Source organism: Phyllobates terribilis, unplaced genomic scaffold, assembly GCF_046119375.1.
Source record: "Phyllobates terribilis strain yellow unplaced genomic scaffold, ASM4611937v1 Scaffold_11__3_contigs__length_659146591, whole genome shotgun sequence".
Classification (NCBI taxonomy): domain Eukaryota; kingdom Metazoa; phylum Chordata; class Amphibia; order Anura; family Dendrobatidae; genus Phyllobates; species Phyllobates terribilis.
In genome coordinates this window covers 547,308,742-547,332,514 of record NW_027362771.1, presented here as the reverse complement: position 1 = coordinate 547,332,514, position 23,773 = coordinate 547,308,742, and the positions used below count along the sequence as shown (strand labels likewise).

The 23,773-nt window shown below is 42.6% G+C and overlaps 1 protein-coding gene across 3 annotated transcripts in view; it reads left to right on the top strand.

Moving 5' to 3' along the window:
• The window catches only part of LOC141166849 (RING finger protein 112-like), a 109,963-nt gene that overhangs the window by 18,172 nt on the left and 68,018 nt on the right, over positions 1-23,773 (top strand). For all 3 annotated transcript variants that reach the window (XM_073653963.1, XM_073653962.1, XM_073653964.1), the window contains one exon: positions 5,883-6,056. In XM_073653963.1, the coding sequence (XP_073510064.1) occupies positions 5,883-6,056 (174 nt within the window). The remainder of the gene's footprint in view (positions 1-5,882; positions 6,057-23,773) is intronic.

The window sequence follows — 23,773 nt, the reverse complement described above, 5'->3', positions numbered from 1 at the left end:
ACTAGCATCTTCCTCCACCTCCTCTGCTGACCTCATCTCTTGGCTGACTGTGGGTTGACAGTAAGTGGGATCTCCGACCTCATCATCATCACCCTGTGCGTTATCACACCCGTCGTCCTCAGAGCCAACCTGTTCCTGCCCTGACAAAAAACTAAAGTTGTCGCTCCAATCAGGTATTTGAGTCTTATCATCGTCTTCCTCATTGTCTCCACCAACAGGAGTTACAGTTTGGGAATGAGGGTCTACATTATGGTCAGAACCTTCTGCGTCTGGTCCTGGATCCGACTCATAAAGATTCTGGGCATCAGTGCAGATCATTTCCTCGTCTGGATTCACAGAAGCGCTGGAGTCGACCTCTGATTCCCAGGCTATAGTATGAGTAAACAGCTCTGCAGACTCAACCATCTGTTCTACCTCATACTCAGACGGGCAGCTGGAGATTTGGGAGCTGTGAGGAAGCAAGTGCGATTTGGGTGACACCTTTGAGGACTGGAGTATTTGTGATGTTGAAGTTGATGTGGAGGAGAGCCCACTTAAAGGAGCACTTGATATCCGTTGAAGCACCTGCTGTTTTTGTGCCTCATCTGGAATTTGTAGCGATTGGCGTGGCCGTAAGAAAGGGATCTTATCACATTGTCCGCTAAAAGAAGTAGACATTTTAGTTTGGCTGGAAGATGGTCTTTCTTCTGCAGATGTTACTGTTGCTTTAACACCTACCCCACGGACACAACCTTTTTTCCCCTTCCCAACACGCCTATTCCCCTTTCCACCAGCAGCAGGCCTTTTTCCACTCATTTTGGTGGTTAACTAATTCACAACTCTGGAGTTGTTTGCACAAAAAAACAACGGATGGTAACCGAGCAGAGCTGAGTGGCCAAACTGTGGTATTAGGCCAAAACTATTGGCTGGGTTAGATGCAGAAAAAAATTATTTTGAATTTGCAACCTGATGGAGGTCAGTATAGATGGACTAATAGAGAAAGTCCGACACACTACTAGAAGGCCAAATATTTTTTCAGAGGTAGATGCAGAAAAAAATATATTCAGTTTCCAACCTGATGGAGGTCAGTATAGATGGATTAATAGAACAAGACCCACACACAGCTAGAAGCCCAATATTTTTTCAGAGGTAGATGCAGAAAAAAATATATTCAGTTTGCAACCTGATGGAGGTCAGTATAGATGGACTAATACAACAAGTCCCACACACTGCTAGAAGCCCAAATATTTTTTCAGAGGTACTGTAGATGCAGATAAAAATTAGTTTTAATTTGCAACCTGATGGAGGTCAGTATAGATGGACTAATAGAGAAAGTCCGACACACTACTAGAAGGCCAAATATTTTTTCAGAGGTAGATGCAGAAAAAAATATATTCAGTTTGCAACCTGATGGAGGTCAGTATAGATGGACTAATACAACAAGTCCCGCACACAGCTAGAAGCCCAAATATTTTTTCAGAGGTACTGTAGATGCAGATAAAAATTATTTTTAATTTGCAACCTGATGGAGGTCAGTATAGATGGACTAATAGAGAAAGTCCGACACACTACTAGAAGGCCAAATATTTTTTCAGAGGTAGATGCAGAAAAAAATATATTCAGTTTGCAACCTGATGGAGGTCAGTATAGATGGACTAATACAACAAGTCCCACACACAGCTAGAAGCCCAAATATTTTTTCAGAGGTACTGTAGATGCAGATAAAAATTAGTTTTAATTTGCAACCTGATGGAGGTCAGTATAGATGGACTAATAGAGAAAGTCCGACACACTACTAGAAGGCCAAATATTTTTTCAGAGCTAGATGCAGAAAAAAATTATATTCAGTTTGCAACCTGATGGAGGTCAGTATAGATGGATTAATAGAACAAGACCCACACACAGCTAGAAGCCCAATATTTTTTCAGAGGTAGATGCAGAAAAAAATATATTCAGTTTGCAACCTGATGGAGGTCAGTATAGATGGACTAATAGAACAAGTCCCACACACTGCTAGAAGCCCAAATATTTTTTCAGAGGTACTGTAGATGCAGATAAAAATTAGTTTTAATTTGCAACCTGATGGAGGTCAGTATAGATGGACTAATAGAGAAAGTCCGACACACTACTAGAAGGCCAAATATTTTTTCAGAGGTAGATGCAGAAAAAAATATATTCAGTTTGCAACCTGATGGAGGTCAGTATAGATGGATTAATAGAACAAGTCCCACACACAGCTAGAAGCCCAATATTTTTTCAGAGGTAGATGCTGAAAAAACTATATTCAGTTTGCAACCTGATGGAGGTCAGTATAGATGGACTAATAGAACAAGTCCCACACACTGCTAGAAGCCCAAATATTTTTTCAGAGGTACTGTAGATGCAGATAAAAATTAGTTTTAATTTGCAACCTGATGGAGGTCAGTATAGATGGACTAATAGAGAAAGTCCGACACACTACTAGAAGGCCAAATATTTTTTCAGAGCTAGATGCAGAAAAAAATTATATTCAGTTTGCAACCTGATGGAGGTCAGTATAGATGGATTAATAGAACAAGACCCACACACAGCTAGAAGCCCAATATTTTTTCAGAGGTAGATGCAGAAAAAAATATATTCAGTTTGCAACCTGATGGAGGTCAGTATAGATGGACTAATAGAACAAGTCCCACACACTGCTAGAAGCCCAAATATTTTTTCAGAGGTACTGTAGATGCAGATAAAAATTAGTTTTAATTTGCAACCTGATGGAGGTCAGTATAGATGGACTAATAGAATGATGCTATGCCCAAAAGATTTTACTTCACTAGGTGCAGTAAAAAAATTGGTATTCTATACACAGGTGGTATATCTTGCAACACAGATAGGCTACTCCACTGACTAACACACTCTGCAATAGGCCAAAAAGGATTTGCTTTGCTAGATTCAGCCAAATGCTGTGAAAAAAACTTGCACAGCACTGGCACAGACCTGCCTGGCAAAAACTGATAGGAACTCATGTAACCTAGTCCTGAAAAGGACTGCAATTACAATTAGTCTTTACTCCCACAACCGATCTATTTAAGAGCACAGACCTGCCTGATAAAAGTCGTAGGAAATGCTGTAACCTAGTCCTTAAAAGGACTGCAATCACAACTATTCCCTACTCCCAAGCTATCTGTATATTTGTGCGAAAATTGGCTTGAAATTAACAAGGTATAGCGCACACAGCAACAGCGGTGCTGTCTAACACGCAGCTGCAGCAGTGAGAAAATGGTGGCGACGGGGAAAATGGCTTGGTCTTATAGGGCAAGGACATGTGACATACACTGCCAATGACACATGCCCTTGCTTGTGTGAAAAACAGCACTTCGCTCCGTGTGTGCGCTGCTGATAGGCTGACAGATTGCACCTCCCCACTGCAAATGCGGGAAAGAGAAAAAAAAATGGAGATCTTCATTGTTCCTGCAGAGATCCATCCCCTGCCCCTCCCCCCACCCCGCTGTACACTCAAACTGCGTATTAACATTAATTTTCATCATTACTGAGAAAAAATCCAGTTATGATTTTGGTGCACGAACAGTTATCGAACATAACCTCGAACAGCCGAATTTTTCTCAAATTGTTCGTGTTCGCCGAACGGCTCGAACACCGTCCAAAACAGCTCGAATTTGAGATTGGCGAACAGTTCGAGTCGAACAACGCTCATCTCTAATTATGGCAAATAACCAATGTTTTTTTCTCTAACTGAAAGTCAGATATCGGGGTGAAGCATGTGGTAATTACCCCAGGTTACCTATATACTGTTTGTGAGCATAATGTTTATAAAGTGCCTTATATGTAAAAGAGAAAGGAACTTTCTATTATGAATAGTTTTTAATTTCAAGCAAAGTATTGGAATGGATCATATGGTAGTGATCATAATTACATGGAGGATACTTGATATATCCTTTACACCCTTCCACCTAGTAAAAAATACTGGGGGGGGTGGGTGCTGTAATGATAAGGCATATCTCCTGTTAAAGTTTGTTTCCATTTGGTTACGTATGACTTAAGGTCACGAACAGTAGGTATGAAATATCTAAAGTAACATCGTACTGTTATCTAGATAGATCACACTATCAAAATAGGGAACAAGTCATAGGCAGTAGATGTGCATTTTATAAAGTGCCATAGTGCTATAGGCTTATAGGTAAAGCCATTTAAGATCAAAGAAAAGTATTTACCTTCTAGTTATACCGTGAGTTGTATTTGTATCTAGTGGCGTCCCTCTCCCCCGACGCGCGTTTTGCTCAGCTTCTTCGGGACATCGGTTACTCGCCACAGTGTCACTTTTACATTCAAGCCTGTAACCGAAATCATATTGATGTATTTTGCATCCATGCGTACAGATGATTAGAACCTGTGCCCCTCATGTGTCAGCACCTTTCTGTTTTTTTAAAATGGTCTAATAAAAGATTTACATTTATATTATTTTGGTTTCACTTCTTTTTACTAGGTTAAATATGTAAACCTGCTATATGGTTATATAAGATTTCAGGATTGTTTTACATTTTGAATTACATAAACAATAAGAACATACATTACCAAGATTAATAAAAATATACGTTGAACATAACAAATTGATTTAAACTATAGGTCATTCATTTTCTGACAATTCACTCTTGTTCCAATGTGGTGAGCCATGGGGGAGGCACCATGTGTTGCAGAGGGGCCAGCTGGGACATGTAGTTCCACTGGCAGCAGATGGTATTGTCACGGTAGCTGAAATGGCCTGCTGGACCCCTAAACGCTTGCCTCGTGTCCACAACAGTTGTCAATAGCAGGGGTGGCACTTATGGAGTTGGTATATGACTCCCGGGGGGCACTCCTGTACAGGTGTTGGAGTGCCCATGATTTTAGTGTAATTGGGAGCAACCCAACACACGTGTGAATTTGCAAACATGACACTTCATTATTGTAGGAAGTAAAAGAAAGGTCCTTGGAGCTATCAAATCTGGCACACTTTAAACAATTACTCAAATTAGAAATACTGTATCTTTACCCTCATCAGCCGTGAAACTCAACCTCGAGGGCCCCACACCATGGTCAGTGGTAAAATAACGCCAAACACCGGCTCCCAGGGTCCACCCCCGTCCAGAGCCCCACTAAGGGCCAGGTCATCCATTACTAATTCCATCCATTCGATCCCCCCCCCAACCAAATTTTTACATTAACTCCAAGGACCCCCAACCCACCACCTCTGCGACCCAAAATGTCAATAACTTTCAAATGTCCCTTATGTTAAACTTTTTTTTATTGTAACACTGTAACGCAAATAACCAATTCAAACAGGGTGGGCAGGTGGGACTCTTCACCTTGAGGATCCCCTAAAATGGCCACTTTTCTTTATATACACCCCTATAGTCCCTCCCCCTTTACTTTCATATTCAAACCCTATAACCACCTATCCCCTATCATTTTACTCACGGTCCAATCCCTGTCATATGGGACCTATGCTTAACATGTTCATCTCCGACCCATTCTTTTCCAAAATCACAGTGCCCATAGTAATTCTGGCACATTGGAACAAGTCTACTGCCACACGACAACCATTTCACTCAGCAGTAGTCGAATACCTACCTAGATACCACAGCAACAGAGGTTGAACATTGATTTACAATGTAGTCACCTTAGGTGGAACTTAAAGGATCTGTCACTTAGTCAAAAAAATGTGTTGCATACTTTGCAAAAATCCTCGAGCTCTTCTTCCCTGATTCTGCTGCTCTTTTACATTTTGGTTTAGTTATCAGTTTTAAAAATGATGAACGGTTGAATAATGTGATTGTCATCCATAAAACTGATATATTATGTACCCCAATTTGATTTTCTAAAGTAAAAGTTATGACTACTAACTTACTCCTTATTTTTTTCTGCCCCTGCAGCTAATAAGTGTCGATGAGAATGGTCTTCTAGTTCTAAATGAGAATGTCCTGACAAAGTGTTTCCTGCGTGGGGGAAATGAAGAATGTCCTGTTTTCCTGATAAGTGTGATTGGAGAGAGGCGCACAGGAAAATCATTTCTAATGAATTACATTATGAAAGCCCTTCATATCCAGGTGAGCGGACATTACATTTTCATGTTGGTTGAGGAGGTCACAGTTGTACAAGTGCCCCGGTGCCTGACAGGCCTGGAGGCCCCTCTGCCACTTATGGTGATGTCAGAATTATAAATGGCACATAATAGGTTGGCAACCTGTTATAGATTTTGTATTAGGGTTAAGTAAAGATTTCACCACTGGTCCTACCATATATGCATATCTCCCAACTGTCCTTGATCCAGCTGGATTAAGGAATATGTCCTGGCTTCAACTGTATTAGCGTAGTTAGGATATCAATACAGTTGAACACAATGATGCAGTGGGAAGCCATCAGCTCCCTGCTCCACCATCCAGCCTGTAAATGATTTCATCATCTCTCTGAGGCTTGATATGTGAGGAGTGGTGAGATTACTTGAAGGCAAGTGCTCTTCCGAGCCTCATACAGTATAGAGCGGCACAGGTCTTGAGGGAACTGAGCTAGGTGAGTATTTTTTTTTTCTGGGTGGGGTGACATTGAAGACATGATACAGTATGAGGGGCATCTTAATGTGTAGGGGTAATGTGGAAGCTTCAGACTTTGGAAGGGAATTCACTGTGGGGGTTTCATGAGCATCATTGTATGAGCATCATACTGCATGGGAGGACATACAAATAGTATTGCAGTGGGTGGTACTACTAAGGCACTTCACTATAGGTACTATTTCTGTGTGAGTGTACAGAAAGGACTAGGTGGGGTCAGGGATTTGTAATAGTAAAAGAAAAAAAATGCACAGCAATGCGTGTCCCTCTTTCCTGTGTTTCAAAGTGGAGAGTGTACAATATAACAGCCTTATTCAGACTCGCCAAACTCTGAGGCAGGGATATCAAACTCAAACACACAGAGGGCCAAAATGAAAAACTTGGACAAAGTCGCGGGCCAACCAGTATACAGTATAATGGGCCCACAAATTCCTCCAGACCGAATAATGGGCCCCACATAGTCCTCCATACAGTATTATGGGCACCACATAGTCCTCCATACAGTATTATGGGCCCCACATAGTCCTCCATACAGAATTATGGGCCCCATATAGTCCTCCCTACAGAATAATGGGCCCCATATAGTCTTTCGTACAGAATAATGGGCCTCACATAGTCCTCCATACAGTATTATGGGCCCCACATAGTCCTCCATACAGAATAATGGGCCCCACATAGTCCTCCATACAGGATAATGGGCCCCACATAGTCCTCCATACAGAATAATGGGCCCACATAGTCCTCCATACAGTATAATGGGCTCCACATAGTCCTTCATACAGTATAATGGGCTCCACATAGTCCTCCGTACAGAATAATGAGCCCCACATAGTCCTCCATACAGAATAATGGGCCCACATAGTCCTCCATACAGAATAATGGGCTCCACATAGTCCTCCGTACAGAATAATGGCCCCACCTAGTCCTCCATACAGTATAATGGCCTCACATAGTCCTCCATTCAGAATAATGGGCCCCACATAGTTCTGGTTTCGAGGGCCAAGTAGAACCACCTTACGGGCCAGATTCTTCGTGCCATGCTCTTCATCTCATTAGGCACGTTTCACAGCGTCTGAACTGAAGATTCCTCCATCACTTAATCACCCCACTCATTGTAAGTCTCTGCCACTGCATCGCTCACAGAACGCCCTCGCTCTCCCCCTTATAGCTTCTTGGCAGGGGCTGCTAATGGTCCGTGCGTCAGCACTGGGCCTCTCCTGCCACTCATCAGGATGCGGATATCATTGAGTAGAATGGAGGATTAGGAAGCATTGGCTCCCTGATCCACTATTCAGCCTGCACCTATTAGTCTGAAGCTTCAATAACTACAGTCACTACATTGTGCCTGCTTCGTGGAAGCCTCAGTACTCACACTGCACAGACTCAAAAAGTGTGCTCGGTAAACAGGGTGAGTAGTGTTTGTTTATTTCTTTTGAAGGGTCAGTAGTTGTGGGGGCCATCATACTTAGTGGAGGTCGGAGGGGGCCCACATACTGAGCAAAGGACTATGGGAGCCATCATTCTGATTGGGGAGCTATGGGGACATCATACTGAGCGGGGGTCGGAGGGGCGCCACATACTGAGTGATGGACTATGGGAGCCATCATTCTGATTGGGGAGCTGTGGGGACATCATACTGAGTGGGGGTCGGAGGGGGGCCACATACTGAGTGATGGACTATGGGAGCTATCATTCTGATTGGGGAGCTGTGGGGACATCATACTGAGCGGGGGTCCGAGGGGGGCCACATACTGAGTGATGGATTATGGGAGCCATCATTCTGATTGGGGAGCTGTGGGGACATCATACTGAGTGGGGGTCGGAGGGGGGCCACATACTGAGTGATGGACTATGGGAGCCATCATTCTGATTGGGGAGCTGTGGGGACATCATACTGAGCGGGGGTCGGAGGGGGGCCAAATACTGAGTGATGGACTATGGGAGCCATCATTCTGATTGGGGAGCTGTGAGGACATCATACTGAGAGGGGGTCGGAGGGGGGCCACATATAGAGTGATGGACTATGGGAGCCATCATTCTGATTGGGGAGCTGTTGGGACATCATACTGAGTGGGGGTCGGAGGGGGGCCACATACTGAGCGATGGACTATGGGAGCCATCATTCTGATTGGGGAGCTGTGGAGACATTATACTGAGTGGGGTTCGGAGGGGGGCCACATACTGAGCGAATGACTATGGGAGCCATCTTTCTCATTGGGGAGCTGTGGGGACATTATACTGAGTGGGGATCAGACGGGGGCCACATACTGAGCGAAGGACTATGGGAGCCATCTTTCTGATTGGGGAGCTGTGGGGACATTATACTGAGTGGGTGCTCGCCCAGTCTGCTCTCCATGCACAGAGCAGTGACTGAACCCGCGCTAGCGCCGCCCCTATGACTGGAACCCGAACGCTGTCAGGAGGAATAAAGTTAATTTCCTCTCGGTAGCGTGAGTCCAAGTGCCAGCGCCTGGCAGGTTCACAACGCTATTAACCTGCAGATTTACCCCATATCTGCCGGTTAATAGAGTTTCCTCAGGTGACAGGTTCGCTTTAATAGCCTGTTTAGACAGGATGTGGCTTACTTTTATGTGCATAGAACGATCGTTAACATAATCATCCTGCGCACATAGAAAAACATTTTCTCAGCAGCACATGTGTACACAGGACAATGTATTGCTGAGAACAATGAAAATTAAAGGGAGTCTTTTACCCCCAAAATTGCAATTAATCTGCCTACACATTTATATAGGGGACGTAGCCCAGGCATATACAGTTTTAACTTAATATTTTTTTTTTATATATGCAAATGAGGGCGCTTCTCTGCACCCTTGGCGTGGCCTTTGCCTTGGTGCACTGTTCCACCCTTCTATTTGCATTTTAAAACAAGTCCCTTGTCTTAAATCTAAAATCACTTTGCATTTCTGCTCTTGTGCCCTGACAGTGAAGGAGCACAGTAGCACTTGTGATGCCTGGACAGACAGGCATCAGAATGCGCCCACAGCCACATTGTGTGCACACCTGTGTAAGAGTGGTGGACTGTTCTGCTTCATTTCGGCCCCTGAAGACAACAATCACGCCATGTATACAGTGTCATGCGGTTTTACATGTAATGTAAATAGTGATGTGTATCTCTTATACTGTGTTATGGTAATGTACAGCGTATAAGTAATGTAAAGTGATAATGTACAATGTGAGTAGTGTAATAGGACATGTGATAGTGATGAGATGTTTGGTATACAATAATGGGAGTTAGTTGATGTCAAAAGGAGAAGATGCAGTTAATGTATAGAACTAGTCCACAATGGGTAGGGACTAGTTGGTAAAAAGGTGGCACTTCCTGGTAGTAACTCAGATAGGGAAGTGCAGTAATAAGTGCAAGTTCAAGTTCAGTGGGCTGCTAGGGCTGGCATCTACCAGTCGTTCAAAGCAGTGGGACACCATACTGGAATCCGGAGCGGACGCTCCTATCATATCCGGAGCCCAAGGTCTGGCATAGGAGCTGCCGGGCACATCGTGTTCTCTGGAGTACAGGAAATCTCTGAGGCTGACAGTCAGTGGGCTTGGGGGTAGTCTAGGATGAACGAGTGGTAGAGCTGAAGATGTGTTGTACTGAGGAAGTAAGAAATATGAAGTGCTGATGTTACAACCTGATGAACTTGGACTGACCAGTAAAAGTTTGCTGGTTGCAATGAACCTGGTGTCCCTGAGTTGTGTGCGGCGGCTCCTGAATATGGAGGCCTGGAGACAGTGGAGGCCTGCGGCCTACAAGTGAGTGTGATGCATCCCACACCTGACAGCACAATGGGAATGGGACACTGTTTTCCTTCTAAAGTGCCAGAGTGTCACCGGAGAGCAGCTCGGTCATAACTACCATTCTTGGCAACTTTACACCCGCACTGACTTGGAGCGTGGTGCTGTGCTCCTCCACCATGGGTGCACAAGTGCAGGCAGGGGAGCTGATGTTAGACAGAGCTCTTTCTTAGCAAAGGATCACTATCAATCAAGACAAGGGACTGGCTTTAATTTTAAAATTAGGTCACAACGGTGTACCAAGGCTTAGGCCACGCCAAGGGGGCACAGAAATGCCCTCATTTGCATAATAAATAAGTCACTTTTTCATCAAATATTATCCTAAACTGTATATGCCTGGTACTAATTTTTATGCAGTCTGTCATTTTGGGGAGACAGACTCCCTTTTAATAACTTTAAAAATCATTTCACCCTACAAATGAACATTATGCTCATACATCAGGTGATTGACAGCCTTTTTAGATAGAGTGTTCCTTAAAGAGCTTGTATCAAAATGGAAAGTTATCCCTTATCCTAAGTTGTTCGGACCCCCAGAGTTTCCGAGAACCAGAGTGGAGGTCGATCATCTGTACTACTTCTCCATACATTCTTAATAGGAACTCCAGATCTTTAGCATTCCTAATAGAATGAATGGAGCTGTAGTGTGGATCATCAACCTCCACGCCATTCATCCGGGGCAGAGCCCTGGTTCTCATGATTGGTGGGGAGCACGGCAGTGAGACCACCAGCGATCAGAAAGTTATTTCCTGTATCATAGATGATAGAATCATAGAATGTTAGAGTTGGAAGGGACCTACAGGGTCATGGTATCCAACCTCCTGCTCAATGCAGGATTCACTAAACCATCTCAGACAGATGTCTGTCCAGCCTCTGTGTGAAGACTTCCATTGAAGGAGAACTCACCACCTCTTGTGGAAGCCTGTTCCACTCATTGATCACCCTCACTGTCAAAAAGTTTTTTCTAATATCTAATCTGTATCTACTCCCTTTCAGTTTCATTCCTTTGCTTCTCGTGTTTCCATGTGCAAATGAGAATAAGGATGATCCCTCTACACTGTGACATTCCTTCAGATATTAATAGACAGCTATTAAGTCTCCTCTTAGACCTCTTTTTTGAAAGCTAAACGTCCTTTAACCGTTCCTCGTAGGACATACTTTGCAGTCCACTCACCATCCTGGTCGCTTTTCTCTGAACTTGCTCCAGTTTTTTCAATGTCTTTTTTAAAATGTGGTGCCCAGAACTGAACACAGTATTCCAGATGAGACCTGACCAAGGAGGAGAAGAGGGGGATAATTACTTCATGCTATTTAGACTTCTCTTAATGCATCCCAGAACTGTATTTGCCTTTTTTGCTGCTGCATCACACTGTTGACTCATGTACAGTCTGTGATCCATTAGTATACCCAAGTCTCTTTCACACATGCTGTTGCTTAGCCCTATTCCTCCTATTCTGTAAATGTAATTTTTGTTTTTCTTGCCTTGATGTAGAATCTTGCATTTCTCCCTGTTAAATAACTTTCTATTAGTCACTGCCCATTGTTCAAGCTTATCTAGATCCTTCTGAATACTTTCATTGTCTTCTCTAATGTTAGTTATCCCTCCTAGTTTTGCATTGTCTGCAAATTTGATTAGTTTACCTTCAGTTCCCTTCGCTAGATCTTTTATAAAAATGTAGAACAACGCTGGGACCAGTACAGAGCCTTGTGGTACCCCACTTGAAACATTCTTCCAATTGGAAGTGCAACCATTTATTACCACTCTTTGAGTACGATCATTGGGCCATTTATGAATCCACCTAACCATTGCATTGTCAATCCCATACTTAGTCATTTTTTTTTAATAAGTATAGTATTTGAGACTTTATCAAATGCTTTTCTGAAGTCGAGATATACTGTATCTACCGCATTTCACTGATCCACCCAGTCAGTGATTCCATCATACAAGGAAATTAGATTAGTCTGGCATGACTTGTTTGCTACAAACCCATGCTGGCTCTGGTTAATTACTGTATTCTTATCCAAATACTTACATACATGCTGTTTAATAATTTATTCAAAGATCTTTCCTGGTATAGAAGTTATGCTTACTGGTCTGTAATTTCCTGGCTCTATCTTCTTTCTTTTTTTGAAAATAGTTACAAAATTTGCCTTTCTCCAATCTTCTGGGACTTGTCTTGTTCTCCACGATTTTTCAAAGATTTTAGCTAGTGGTTCTGTTATTTCCTCTGCTATCTCTTTCAGTACCCTAGGATGTAATTCATCTGGGCTAGGAAATTTAAATTAATTTAAATTAGCTAAGTGTTCCTTCACCATCTCTCTTTTTATAGATAGTGTGGATTCTTTTATTCCTTCTATAGAACCATGAAGATGAGTCAATGTTAAAATTTCTTTCTTAGAGAACACATATGCAAAATAGGAATTTAAAAGTTTGTCCTTCTCAACATAATTTCTTAAACCCTTCACCCTTTTAATGCTGTAAAAATCCTGTAGCATCTTTGACTTTTCTTTTGTTTTTGACATACCCCCAAAATCCTTTTTTATTGCTTTTGGTCTCTCTTGCAAGCCTCACTTCATTACTGGCTTTAGCTCTCCTAATGCTTGCCCTGTATTCCCTGCAGACAGCATTATATTCTTCTTTAGATATGCCCCCCTCTTTCCATTTAATATACATTTCTTTTTTCCTTTTTAACAAGTGTTTAAGTTCTGTGTTCATCCATCCTGGTCTCTTTAAATGCTTCCAATTCTTCCTTCTTTTTGTGATACTGGTTGTGCAGTGAGAATTTCATTTAGCAAAATCTTTCATCCTTCTGGGACATTTCTGTCCTTTAGAACATCCAGCCATTGGACCTTTCCTACCCTCTTTCTGAGTCCATTAAAATCTGCCTTTCTGAAGTCCAACCTTAAAGTCTGAGTCCTCGCTGGATTTCCTCCAAGGAATACCTTTCAAACTTGAGACATTCTTTTTAAAGAGTATCTAAACTTTTGGGATATTTTTTATGTTTATACCCATTCTAAGCAGATTGATGGGTCACCCAGTTCTGAAGCTCCCACCAATCACTAAACAAAGACCTCCAGAAGACCACAGCCCAAGAGACAGGAGAGCATGTATACAGCACAGAGTGGATGTAGTGAGTAGAAAGTCATACTATTGTCTCCTGAGCTGTACTCTTCTAAGAGGTCTTTTGCGCAATCAGTAAGGGTCTCAGGTTCCACCCCATAATACCCCTTCTCCATACTGAGCCCACCTCAGACTCACAGGAATCTGCTCAAAATGAATAGCCTTAAAACATAGAAGATATTTTTTTAAAAGTTAAGTAGCTCTTTAAATGTTTAATAAAGCTACTGCCTGCGACTAATGAGAACTATGGTTCCTGTATGGTCTGCAGTCTGATGATGGCTGGTAACAACAACTTCAAGCATCCCCTTACCATTGTTAAAGACATACTAGGAGTAGTAGGTTAATGTCATACAATTGTATATGGAGCTGACTTGACAATACAATAGATAGCTGTGCTAAGCTTGGCAATGTATTCACGTACTGATGATGGTTCTGGTGATGTATTCATGTACTGATGGAGGTCCTAGTGATGTGTTACTGTATTGATGGTGGTTCTGGTGATGTATTACTGTACTGATGGTGGTTCTGGTGATGTAGTTGTATAGATGTTGTAATGTTTAATTTATCAGACTTAATACTAAAACACTATAGGGTTAGTGTGCTGGACTAAAAACACAGTTGTCTGAATATCTGTCAGCTGAACAAGTAATTGACTAATGCTCCCATAAACTATAGATAGCTGCTCATTTGGAAGAGACCAACATAGAACTCACTCTTTCTCCCCCCTAACAAGGAATTTTTATGACCACCATAAAACCTCAGCCCAGAGCAAGCATACTGGTATACCCTGGATTTTCCCTCCAAGATCCTATTGTCTATCTGTACAAGCTTTTAATGTCGATTTAAACAATGCACATGACTGTCATAAACACAGGGACCACATTTTTGAGATGGTGTGGTTTTCGTGGCTGGGAGACTACCGGGAACCGGGGAAATTGGTTCTGAGCTTCTGAGCGTCATAGAGATATCATATTTGAATAGTGGTGATGGCAAACATGATGTCTCCATCTTGGATGTGGGACCCCCCCCCCATACCAAGATATGAAATCTGAAGGATTTTTAGGTCTTCTGCAGCTGGGTGGGTTCACAAAACCGAGCCCCCGTGTGAGGTAAACAACATGGGTGTCTCCCAATGTTTTGGCCCCTTACTAAAAACCAGAACGGCCATTTTAAGTCATTCTTGCCAGGGACGTCAGACGCATGCACACCTCGCTGCGTGGAAGAATCACATCTAATTTCCGGGGAGCCGTCCCCCCCACAGAATCTGAGACCATCACCTCGTGGCGCAGGTTTTGCTATTCTTTATCCCTTTTATTTTAATAGCTGTTTTATGCATATATGTACATTGTCTGTGGGGGGGAGCCGTCCCCCCCACAGAATCTGAGACCATCACCTCGTGGCGCAGGTTTTGCTATTCTTTATCCCTTTTATTTTAATAGCTGTTTTATGCATATACAGTACAGACCAAAAGTTTGGACACACCTTCTCATTTAAAGATTTTTCTGTATTTTTATAACTATGAAAATTGTACATTCACACTGAAGGCATCAAAACAATGAATTAACACATGTGGAATTATATACTTAACAAAAAAGTGTGAAACAACTAAAAATATGTCTTATATTCTAGGTTCTTCAAGGTAGCCACCTTTTGCTTTGATGACTGCTTTGCACACTCTTGGCATTCTCTTGATGAGCTTCAAGAGGTAGTCACCGGAAATGGTCTTCCAACAATCTTGAAGGAGTTCCCAGAGATGCTTAGCACTTGTGGGCCCTTTTGCCTTCACTCTGCGGTCCAGCTCACCCCAAACCATCTCGATTGGGTTCAGGTCTGGTGACTGTGGAGGCCAGGTCATCTAGCGTAGCACCCCATCACTCTCCATCTTGGTCAAATAGCCCTTACACAGCCTGGAGGTGTGTTTGAGGTCATTGTCCTGTTGAAAAATAAATGATGATCCAACTAAACGCAAACGGGATGGAATAGCATGCCACTGCAAGATGCTAGGGTAGCCATGCTGGTTCAGTATGCCTTCAATTTTGAATAAATCCCCAACAGTGTCACCAGCAAAGCACCCTCACACCATCACACCTCCTCCTCCATGCTTCACGGTGGGAACCAGGCATGTAGAGTCCATCAATTCACCTTTTCTGCGTCGCACAAAGACACGGTGGATGGAACCAAAGATCTCAAATTTGGACTCATCAGGCAAAAGCACAGATTTCCACTGGTCTAATGTCCATTCCTTGTGTTCTTTAGCCCAAACAAGTCTCTTCTGCTTGTTGCCTGTCCTTAGCAGTGGTTTCCTAGAAGCTATTTTACCATGAAGGCCTGCTGCACAAAGTCTCCTCTTAACAGTTGTTGTAGAGATGTGTCTTCTGCTAGAACTCTGTGAGGAATTGATCTGGTCTCTAATCTGAGCTGCTGTTAACCTGCGATTTCTGAGGCTGGTGACTCAGATAAACTTATCCTCAGAAGCAGAGGTGACTCTTGGTCTTCCTTTCCTGGGGTGGTCCTCATGTGAGCCAGTTTCTTTGTAGCGCTTGATGGTTTTTGCAACTGCACTTGGGGACACTTTCAAAGTTTTCCCAATTTTTCGGACTGACTAACCTTCATTTCTTAAAGTAATGATGGCCACTCATTTTTCTTTACTTAGCTGCTTTTTTCTTGCCATAATACTAATTCTAACAGTTTATTCAGTAGGACTATCAGCTGTGTATCCACCAGACTTCTGCACAACACAACTGATGGTCCCAACCCCATTTATAAGGCAAGAAATTCCACTTATTAAACCTGACAGGGCACACCTGTGCAGTGAAAACCATTTCCGGTGACTACCTCTTGAAGCTCATCAAGAGAATGCCAAGAGTGTGCAAAGCAGTCATCAAAGCAAAAGGTGGCTACTTTGAAGAACCTAGAATATAAGACATATTTTCAGTAGTTTCACACTTTTTTGTTAAGTATATAATTCCACACGTGTTAATTCATAGTTTTGATGCCTTCAGTGTGAATTTACAATTTTCAAAGTCATGAAAATACAGAAAAATTTTTAAATGAGAAGGTGTGTCCAAACTTTTGGTCTGTACTGTATGTACATTGTCTCTTTTATAATATCTTGTATATCTTTTGTAAACACTGCCCACTTTCGGGAGTAAATCATTATTATTTACCAGCTTCGTTCTTCTTGTCCTATGTCGAGCAAACACGTTCCTCATCCGCTAATTCACGTTACCTAACGGGTACCCGATCCACCTGTTAAGCGATTGGTGGTGGCAGTATACCAGTATTTATGTGATATTGTGGTTTGAGGGTGGCTGGTTGGAGGTATATATACGTTCCTGGAAGGAACTGGTGGTATATATACGTCCTGTCACATCACGTGCCACAATAGTCGACATAAATTAGAGCAGCTGCGCCCGTGCTTATCCTCGGTCAATACCGTGTTTGACCAGCAGGATAAGGGGGCGCCAGAGGGCTGCAAGGTCTGACCAAGTGTGTTTTCCTGACAGCCAGTATCTTCACAAGGTCTTTTGCTTTTGTCTTTGGGCTGATATGCACATGTCGGACCAAAGCACATTCATCTCTGGGACACAGAACCGTCTCCTTCCTGAGTGGTATGAATGGCTGGACATTCCCATTTTGTATGTACTTGCATATAATTGTTTGTACAGTTGAACGAGGCACCTTCAGGTATCTTGAAACTGTACCCAAGGATGAGCCAGACTTGTGCAAGTCCACAATTCTCCTCCTGATATCTTGGCTGATTTCTTTAGACTTTCCCATGATGCTACACAGATAAGCAGTGTGTTTCAGGTGTGCATCAAAATACACCTACAGGTATGTTTCTAATTAACTCAGATGTTGCCAAAAAACCTATCAGAAGCTTCCAAACACATGACATCATCATATGGGCAGTCCAAAATTGTTTAGTGTATGTAAACTTTTGACTTTGCAGTAATAAAAATGCCTTAAAACATTCTCTCTCTCTCTCTCATTATTCTGGCATTTGGCAAATATTAAAAATTATGGTAATTGTAATTGACCTAAAACGGGAAAGGGTTATTCTGATTTCATGTCAGTTATTGAGAAAAACATGCTTATGTGTATTTTTCTAAAGTGTATGTAAACTTCTTGTTTCAACTGTATTTAGCACTTTTTCAGGTGGGATATGACTAAAAAAGATGTTGTGTGCACTTACTCTTAGTCTGACTGATCAGTAGGGGGAGTGACAACTTAAAGCGCCTAGGGCAGCATGAATGCCAAATACATCCTTGACCAAGGAGCTTCAATAGGGACATACTAAATGTGTACATGCCACAATACATGTCATTTTCCCTGTTTATTAAAGCTGGGATATATATATATATATATATATTCAGCATATGAGGCTCAGACTGGTCCACAGGGGAACAGGTGAATCCCTCAGTTGGCCACTGTGCAGGAGTAAGCCACTTACCCAACAACATGAACCATACATGGGCCAATACATTTGATTCTCTATGTACAGACAAACGCAACATCTCATCATTCATCCAACAAAATACCTAATTTACACACATATATATATATATATATATATATATATATATATATATATAAGCATAGGTAAATTTGTGAATGAGGGTAATTAATATTTGCATGTACAGTGGGGAAAAAAAGTATTTGATACACTGCAGATTTTGCAAGTTTTCCCACCTACAAAGAAAGGAGTGGCTTGTAATTTTTATTGTAAGTATACTTCAACTGTGAGAGACAGAATCTAGAAATAAAAACTAGAAAATCACATTATATAATTTTTAAATAATTAAATTTCATTATATTGCATGAAATACAGTGGTGTGAAAAGTTTTGCCCCCTTCCTGATTTCTTATTATTTTGCATGTTTGTCACACTTAAATGTTTCAGATCACAAAGCAAATTTAAATATTAGACAAATATAACACAAGTAAACAAAAGATGCAGTTCTTAAATTAAGGTCTTTAATATTAAGGGAAAAAGAAATCCAAACCTACAGGGCCCTGTGTGAAAAAGTGATTGCCCCCTACCTTAAAACGTAAATTAACTGTGGCTTATCACATCTTTGTGAAACTGAGTTCAATTTCCCTAGCCACACACAGGCCTGATTACTGCCACACCTGTTCTCAATCAAGAAATAACTTAAATAGGACCTGCCTGACAAAGTGAAGTAAACCAGAAGGTCCTCAAATGCTAGACATCATGCTGCGATCCAAAGAATTTCAGGAACAAATGAGAAACATAGTAATTGAGATCTATCAGTCTGGAAAAGGTTGTAAAACCATTTCTAAAACTTTGGGACTCCAGCGAACCAAAGTGAGAGCCATTATCCACAAATGGTGAAAACATGGAACAGTGGTGAACCTTTCCAGAAGTAGGCGGCTGACCAAAATTACCCCAAGAGCGCAGTGAATACTCATCCAAGAGGTCACAAAAGACCCCACAAAAACATCCAAAAAACTTCAGCCCTCACTTGCCTCAGTTAAGGTCAGTGTTCATGACTCTACCATAAGAAAGAGACTGGGCAAAAATGGCATGCATGGCAGACTTCCAAGACGAACACCACTGCTGACCAAAAAGAACATAAAGGCTCATCTCAGTTTTGCCAGAAAACATTTTCATGATCGCCAAGACTTTTGGGAGAATACTCTGTGGACTAACAAGACAAAAGTTTAACTTTTTGGAAGATGTATGTCCCATTACATCTGGCATAGAAGTAACACAGCATTTCATAAAAGGAACATCATACCAACAGTAAAATATGGTGGTGGTAATGTGATGGTCTGGGGCTGTTTTGCTGCTTCAGGACCTGGAAGACTTACTGTGGTAAATGAAACTATGAATTCTGCTGTCTACCAAAAAATCCCGAAGGAGAATGTCTGGCCATCTGTTCGTGACCTCAAGCTGAGGCTCACTTGCAGCAGGACAATGATCCAAAACACACCAGCAAGTCAACCTCTGAATGACTTAAGAAAAACAAAATTAAGACTTTGGAGTGGCTTAGTCAAAGTACTGACCTTAATCCGATTGAGATGCTGTGGCATGACCTCAAAACAGTGGTTCATGCTTGGAAACCCTCCAATGCGGCTGAATTACAACAATTTTGCAAAGATGAGTGGGTCAAGATTCCTCCAGAGCGTTGTAAAAGACTCATTGCCAGTTATCACAAACGCTTGATTGCAATTGTTGCTGCTCAGGGTAGCCCAACCAGTTATAAGGTTTAGGGGGCAATCACTTTTTCACACAGGGGCTCTGTAGGTTTGGATTTCTTTTTCCCTTAATAATAAATAATTTTAAAACTGTATTTTATGTTTACTTGTGTTATCTTTGTTTAATATTTAACTTTTGTGATCTGAAACATTTAAGTTTGACAAGAAATCAGGAAGGGGGCAAACACTTTTTAACACCACTGTATTTGATCACCTACCAACCAGCAAGAATTCTGGTTCTCACAGACCTTTTAGTTTTTCTTTAAGAAGCCCTCCTACTCTGCACTCATTACCTGTATTAATTGCACCTATTTGAACTTGTTACCTGTATAAAAGACACCTGTCCACACACTCAATCACACTCCTACCTCTCCACCATGGCCAAGACCAAAGAGCTATCTAAGGACACCAGGGACAAAATTGTAGACCTGAACAAGGCTGGTATGGGCTACAGGACAATAGGCAAGCAGCTTGGCAACAACTGTTGGTACAATTATTAGAAAATGGAAGAAACACAAAATGACTGTCAATCTTCCTTGGTCTGGAACTTCTTGCAAGATCTCGCCTCGTGGGGTAAGGATGATTCTGGAGGACAGGAATCAGTCCAGAACTACACGGGAGGACCTGGTTAATGACCTGAAGAGTGCTGGGACCACAGTCTCAAACATTACCATTAGTAACACACTACGCCGTCATGGATTAAAATCCTGCAGAAATGGATTAAAATCCTGCACGCAAGATCACCCTGCTCATGCCAGCACATGTCCAGGCCCGTTTGAAGTTCACCAATGACAATCTGGATGATCCAGAGGAGGCATGGGAGAAGGTCATGTGGTCAAATAAGACCAAAATAGAACTTTTTGATATCAACTCCACTCACCGTGTTTGGAGGAAGAAGGATGAGTATAACCCCAAGAACACTGTCCCAACTGTGAAGCATGGTGGGGGAAGCATCGTACTTTGGGGGGTACTTTTCTTCAAAGGAGACAAGACGACTGCACTGTATTGAATGGGTGGATGGGGTCATGTATCGCAAGATTTTGGCCAACAACCTCCTTCCCTCAGTAAGAGCATTGAATATGGGTCGTGGCTGGGTCTTACAGCGTGAGAATAATCTGAAACACACAGCCAGGGCAACTAAGGAGTGGCTCCATAAGAAGCACTTCAAGGTCCTGGAGTGGCCTAGCCAGTCTCCAGATCTGAACCCAATAGGAAATCTTTGGAGGGAGCTGAAACTCAATGTTGCCCAGAGACAGCCCCGAAACCTGAAAGATCTGGAGAAGATCTGTATGGAGGAGTGGGCCAAAATCCCTACCGCAGTGTGTGCAAACTTGGTCAAGAACTACAGGAAACGTCAGACCTCTGTAATTGTAAACAAAGATTTCTGTACCAAATATTAAGTTCTGTTTTTCTATTGTATCAAATACTTATTTCATGCAATCAAATGTAACTTAATTATGTAAAAATCATACAATGTGATTTTCTGGATTTTTTTTTTAAGATTCTGTCTTTCACAGGTGAAGTGTACCTACAATAAAAATTACAGACCTCTCCATTCTTTGTAGTCGAGAAAATTTCCAAAATTGGCACTGTATCAAATACTTATTTTCCCCACTGTAGCTGAACAGTGGGCCCCCAAAGTTAATGTTACAGGTGGGCGCATGCTACCCCATTCTGACAATATACAGTTGTTTTCAAAAGTTTACATACCCTGGCAGAATTTTTCCTTTCTTGGCCTTGTTTCAAAGAATATGAATGACAACAAAGTAATTTTTTCTCCACTCATGGTTAATGGTTGGGTGAAGCCATTTATTGTTAAACTACTGTGTTTTCTCTTTTTAAATCTTAATGACAACCAAAAACAACCAAAGGCCCTGATCAACAGTTCACATACCCCAGTTCTTAATACCGTGTATTGCCCCCTCTAATATCAATGACAGCTTGAAGTCTTTTGTGGTAGTTGTGGATGAGGTTCTCTATTTTCTCAAATGGTAAAGCTGCCCATTTTTCTTGGCAAAATGCCTCCAGTTCCTGTAAATTCCTGGGCTGTCTAGCATGAACTGCGCGCTTGAGATCTCCCCAGAGTGGCTCAATGATATTGAGGTCAGAAGACTGAGATGGCCACTCCAGAACCTTCACTTTGTTCTGCTGTAGCCAATGACAGGTCGAGTTGGCCTTGTGTTTTGCATCGTTGTCATGTTGGAACGTCCAAGTACGTCCCATACGCAGCTTCCAGGTTGATGAGTGCAAATTTGCCTCCAGTATTTGCTGATAACGTGTTGCATTCATCTTTCCTTCAACTTTTACCAAGTTTCCTGTGCCTCTGTAGCTCGCACATCCCAAAAACATCAGCGATCCACCTCCGTGCTTTACAGTAGGAATGGTGTTCCTTTCATCATAGGCCTTGTTGACCTCTCTCCAAATGTAACGTTTATGGTTGTGGCCAGGGTCGGACTGGGGTGCCTAGGGCCCACCAGGGGAACTGACTCTAGGGGCCCACACTACAGCCCACCATAAACGGTTTTATTACTTGTTATGCTTTTCTATAATGTACTATAATTACATGATTGGCCACGCTGTGGAGCACCAAGCGGCAGGACTTTGTTCGAACAGTCATTCCGTACTGCCAGAGTCCCTTTAATGGTAACTTGTCACCTTGAAAAACGCTATTTATCTGCAGATATAGGGGTAATCTGCAGGTAAATAGGGTTTAAAGCCTGGTTAGACGGCTTATTGGAAAATCATTGGCTACACAGAGAAAATTACGTTTTATTCTCCCTGTCGCCACTCGCTTCCTGTTATTGGGTCGGTGCAAGGAGGGAGACATTACAGTCACCGCGAACTACAAAGTGAGGGTGCTGCAATAACGGCTGGCACCTTGATTGTGACACTTCCATGGAGCCCAACCTCAGGCTGAGCTTCATTGAATGACTAACATGGCAGCAGCACCTGGCAACTAGTGCTGAGCGAGCGTGGTGGGATAAGGTGTGATCCCAGCATGCTCGGGTGTTATCTGAGTATCTTGTAGTGCTCTGCTAATATGCTCGAGTCCCCGGGGTAGCATGTTTTGCGGCGGTAGGCAGACGCAACACATGCAGGAATTGCCTGTTTGTTAGGTAATGCTGAGTTGAGAAAAACCGGAAAATATGGCTGGTGTGTTTTAAATTGACGCAGCGAAGCGAGTATCCCCCAGGATAACGACAAGCGCTGCCTTACATGTGGTGAAGAATGCGGGCAACGATCCCGCTACCTCTCGCACCACATGTAAGGCAGCGCTTGTCATTATCCTGGGGGATACTCGCTTCGCTGAGTCAATATAAAACACACAAGCCATATTTTCCGGTTTTTCTCAACTCAGCAGTTTATTAACTCCATAAACTGCTGATCACTCAGTCCATCTTAGTGGCTCTCCGGCATATTACACAAATAATATCCAGGAGCCCTGCAACTAGCAGACAGGCCCTCTTTGCTCTCAGTTACATCCCTCCGCAAAGTCACTTATATCAATGTCCACATCAATGTCCATATCAATGTCCATATCAAGCAGTGTTTTACCTTTGCCCGGGTTGTAGCTGCTTCAGTCCGCTTTGTTCCACCACCACTGTGGCTCTAGGGCTTACCAAGCGTGGTCTCCAGCCCTCCTCCCATCCAAGGCCACTGGCATCTCTCACACACTCAAGATCCAGGCTCTGCGCTCCAGGACGCTTGTCTGGCACTCCGAGGCTTACTGGCATCCCTTACACTCTCCTACAAGGATCCAGGCTTCACCTCCCAGGAGTCCACCAGGCCTCACCAGGCCTCACACGAGCGGTGTTCCCCCACACACAGGGAACAGCCTCGTGTCTCTCACACAGGAACAGGCCTCATGCCTGTCACACCTGACACAGGAACTTAAATCACCCAGGGTTTATATATCCTGTAACACACACACACACACAGACAGAACCTTGCTGATGTCACAGTCATGTGATCAGACAGACATTCTGTGCATACAGGACCTGAGCTATGTCACAGTCATGTGACCAGTCACCTGAGGGAAAGGTACATGTTCAGCAAAACACACA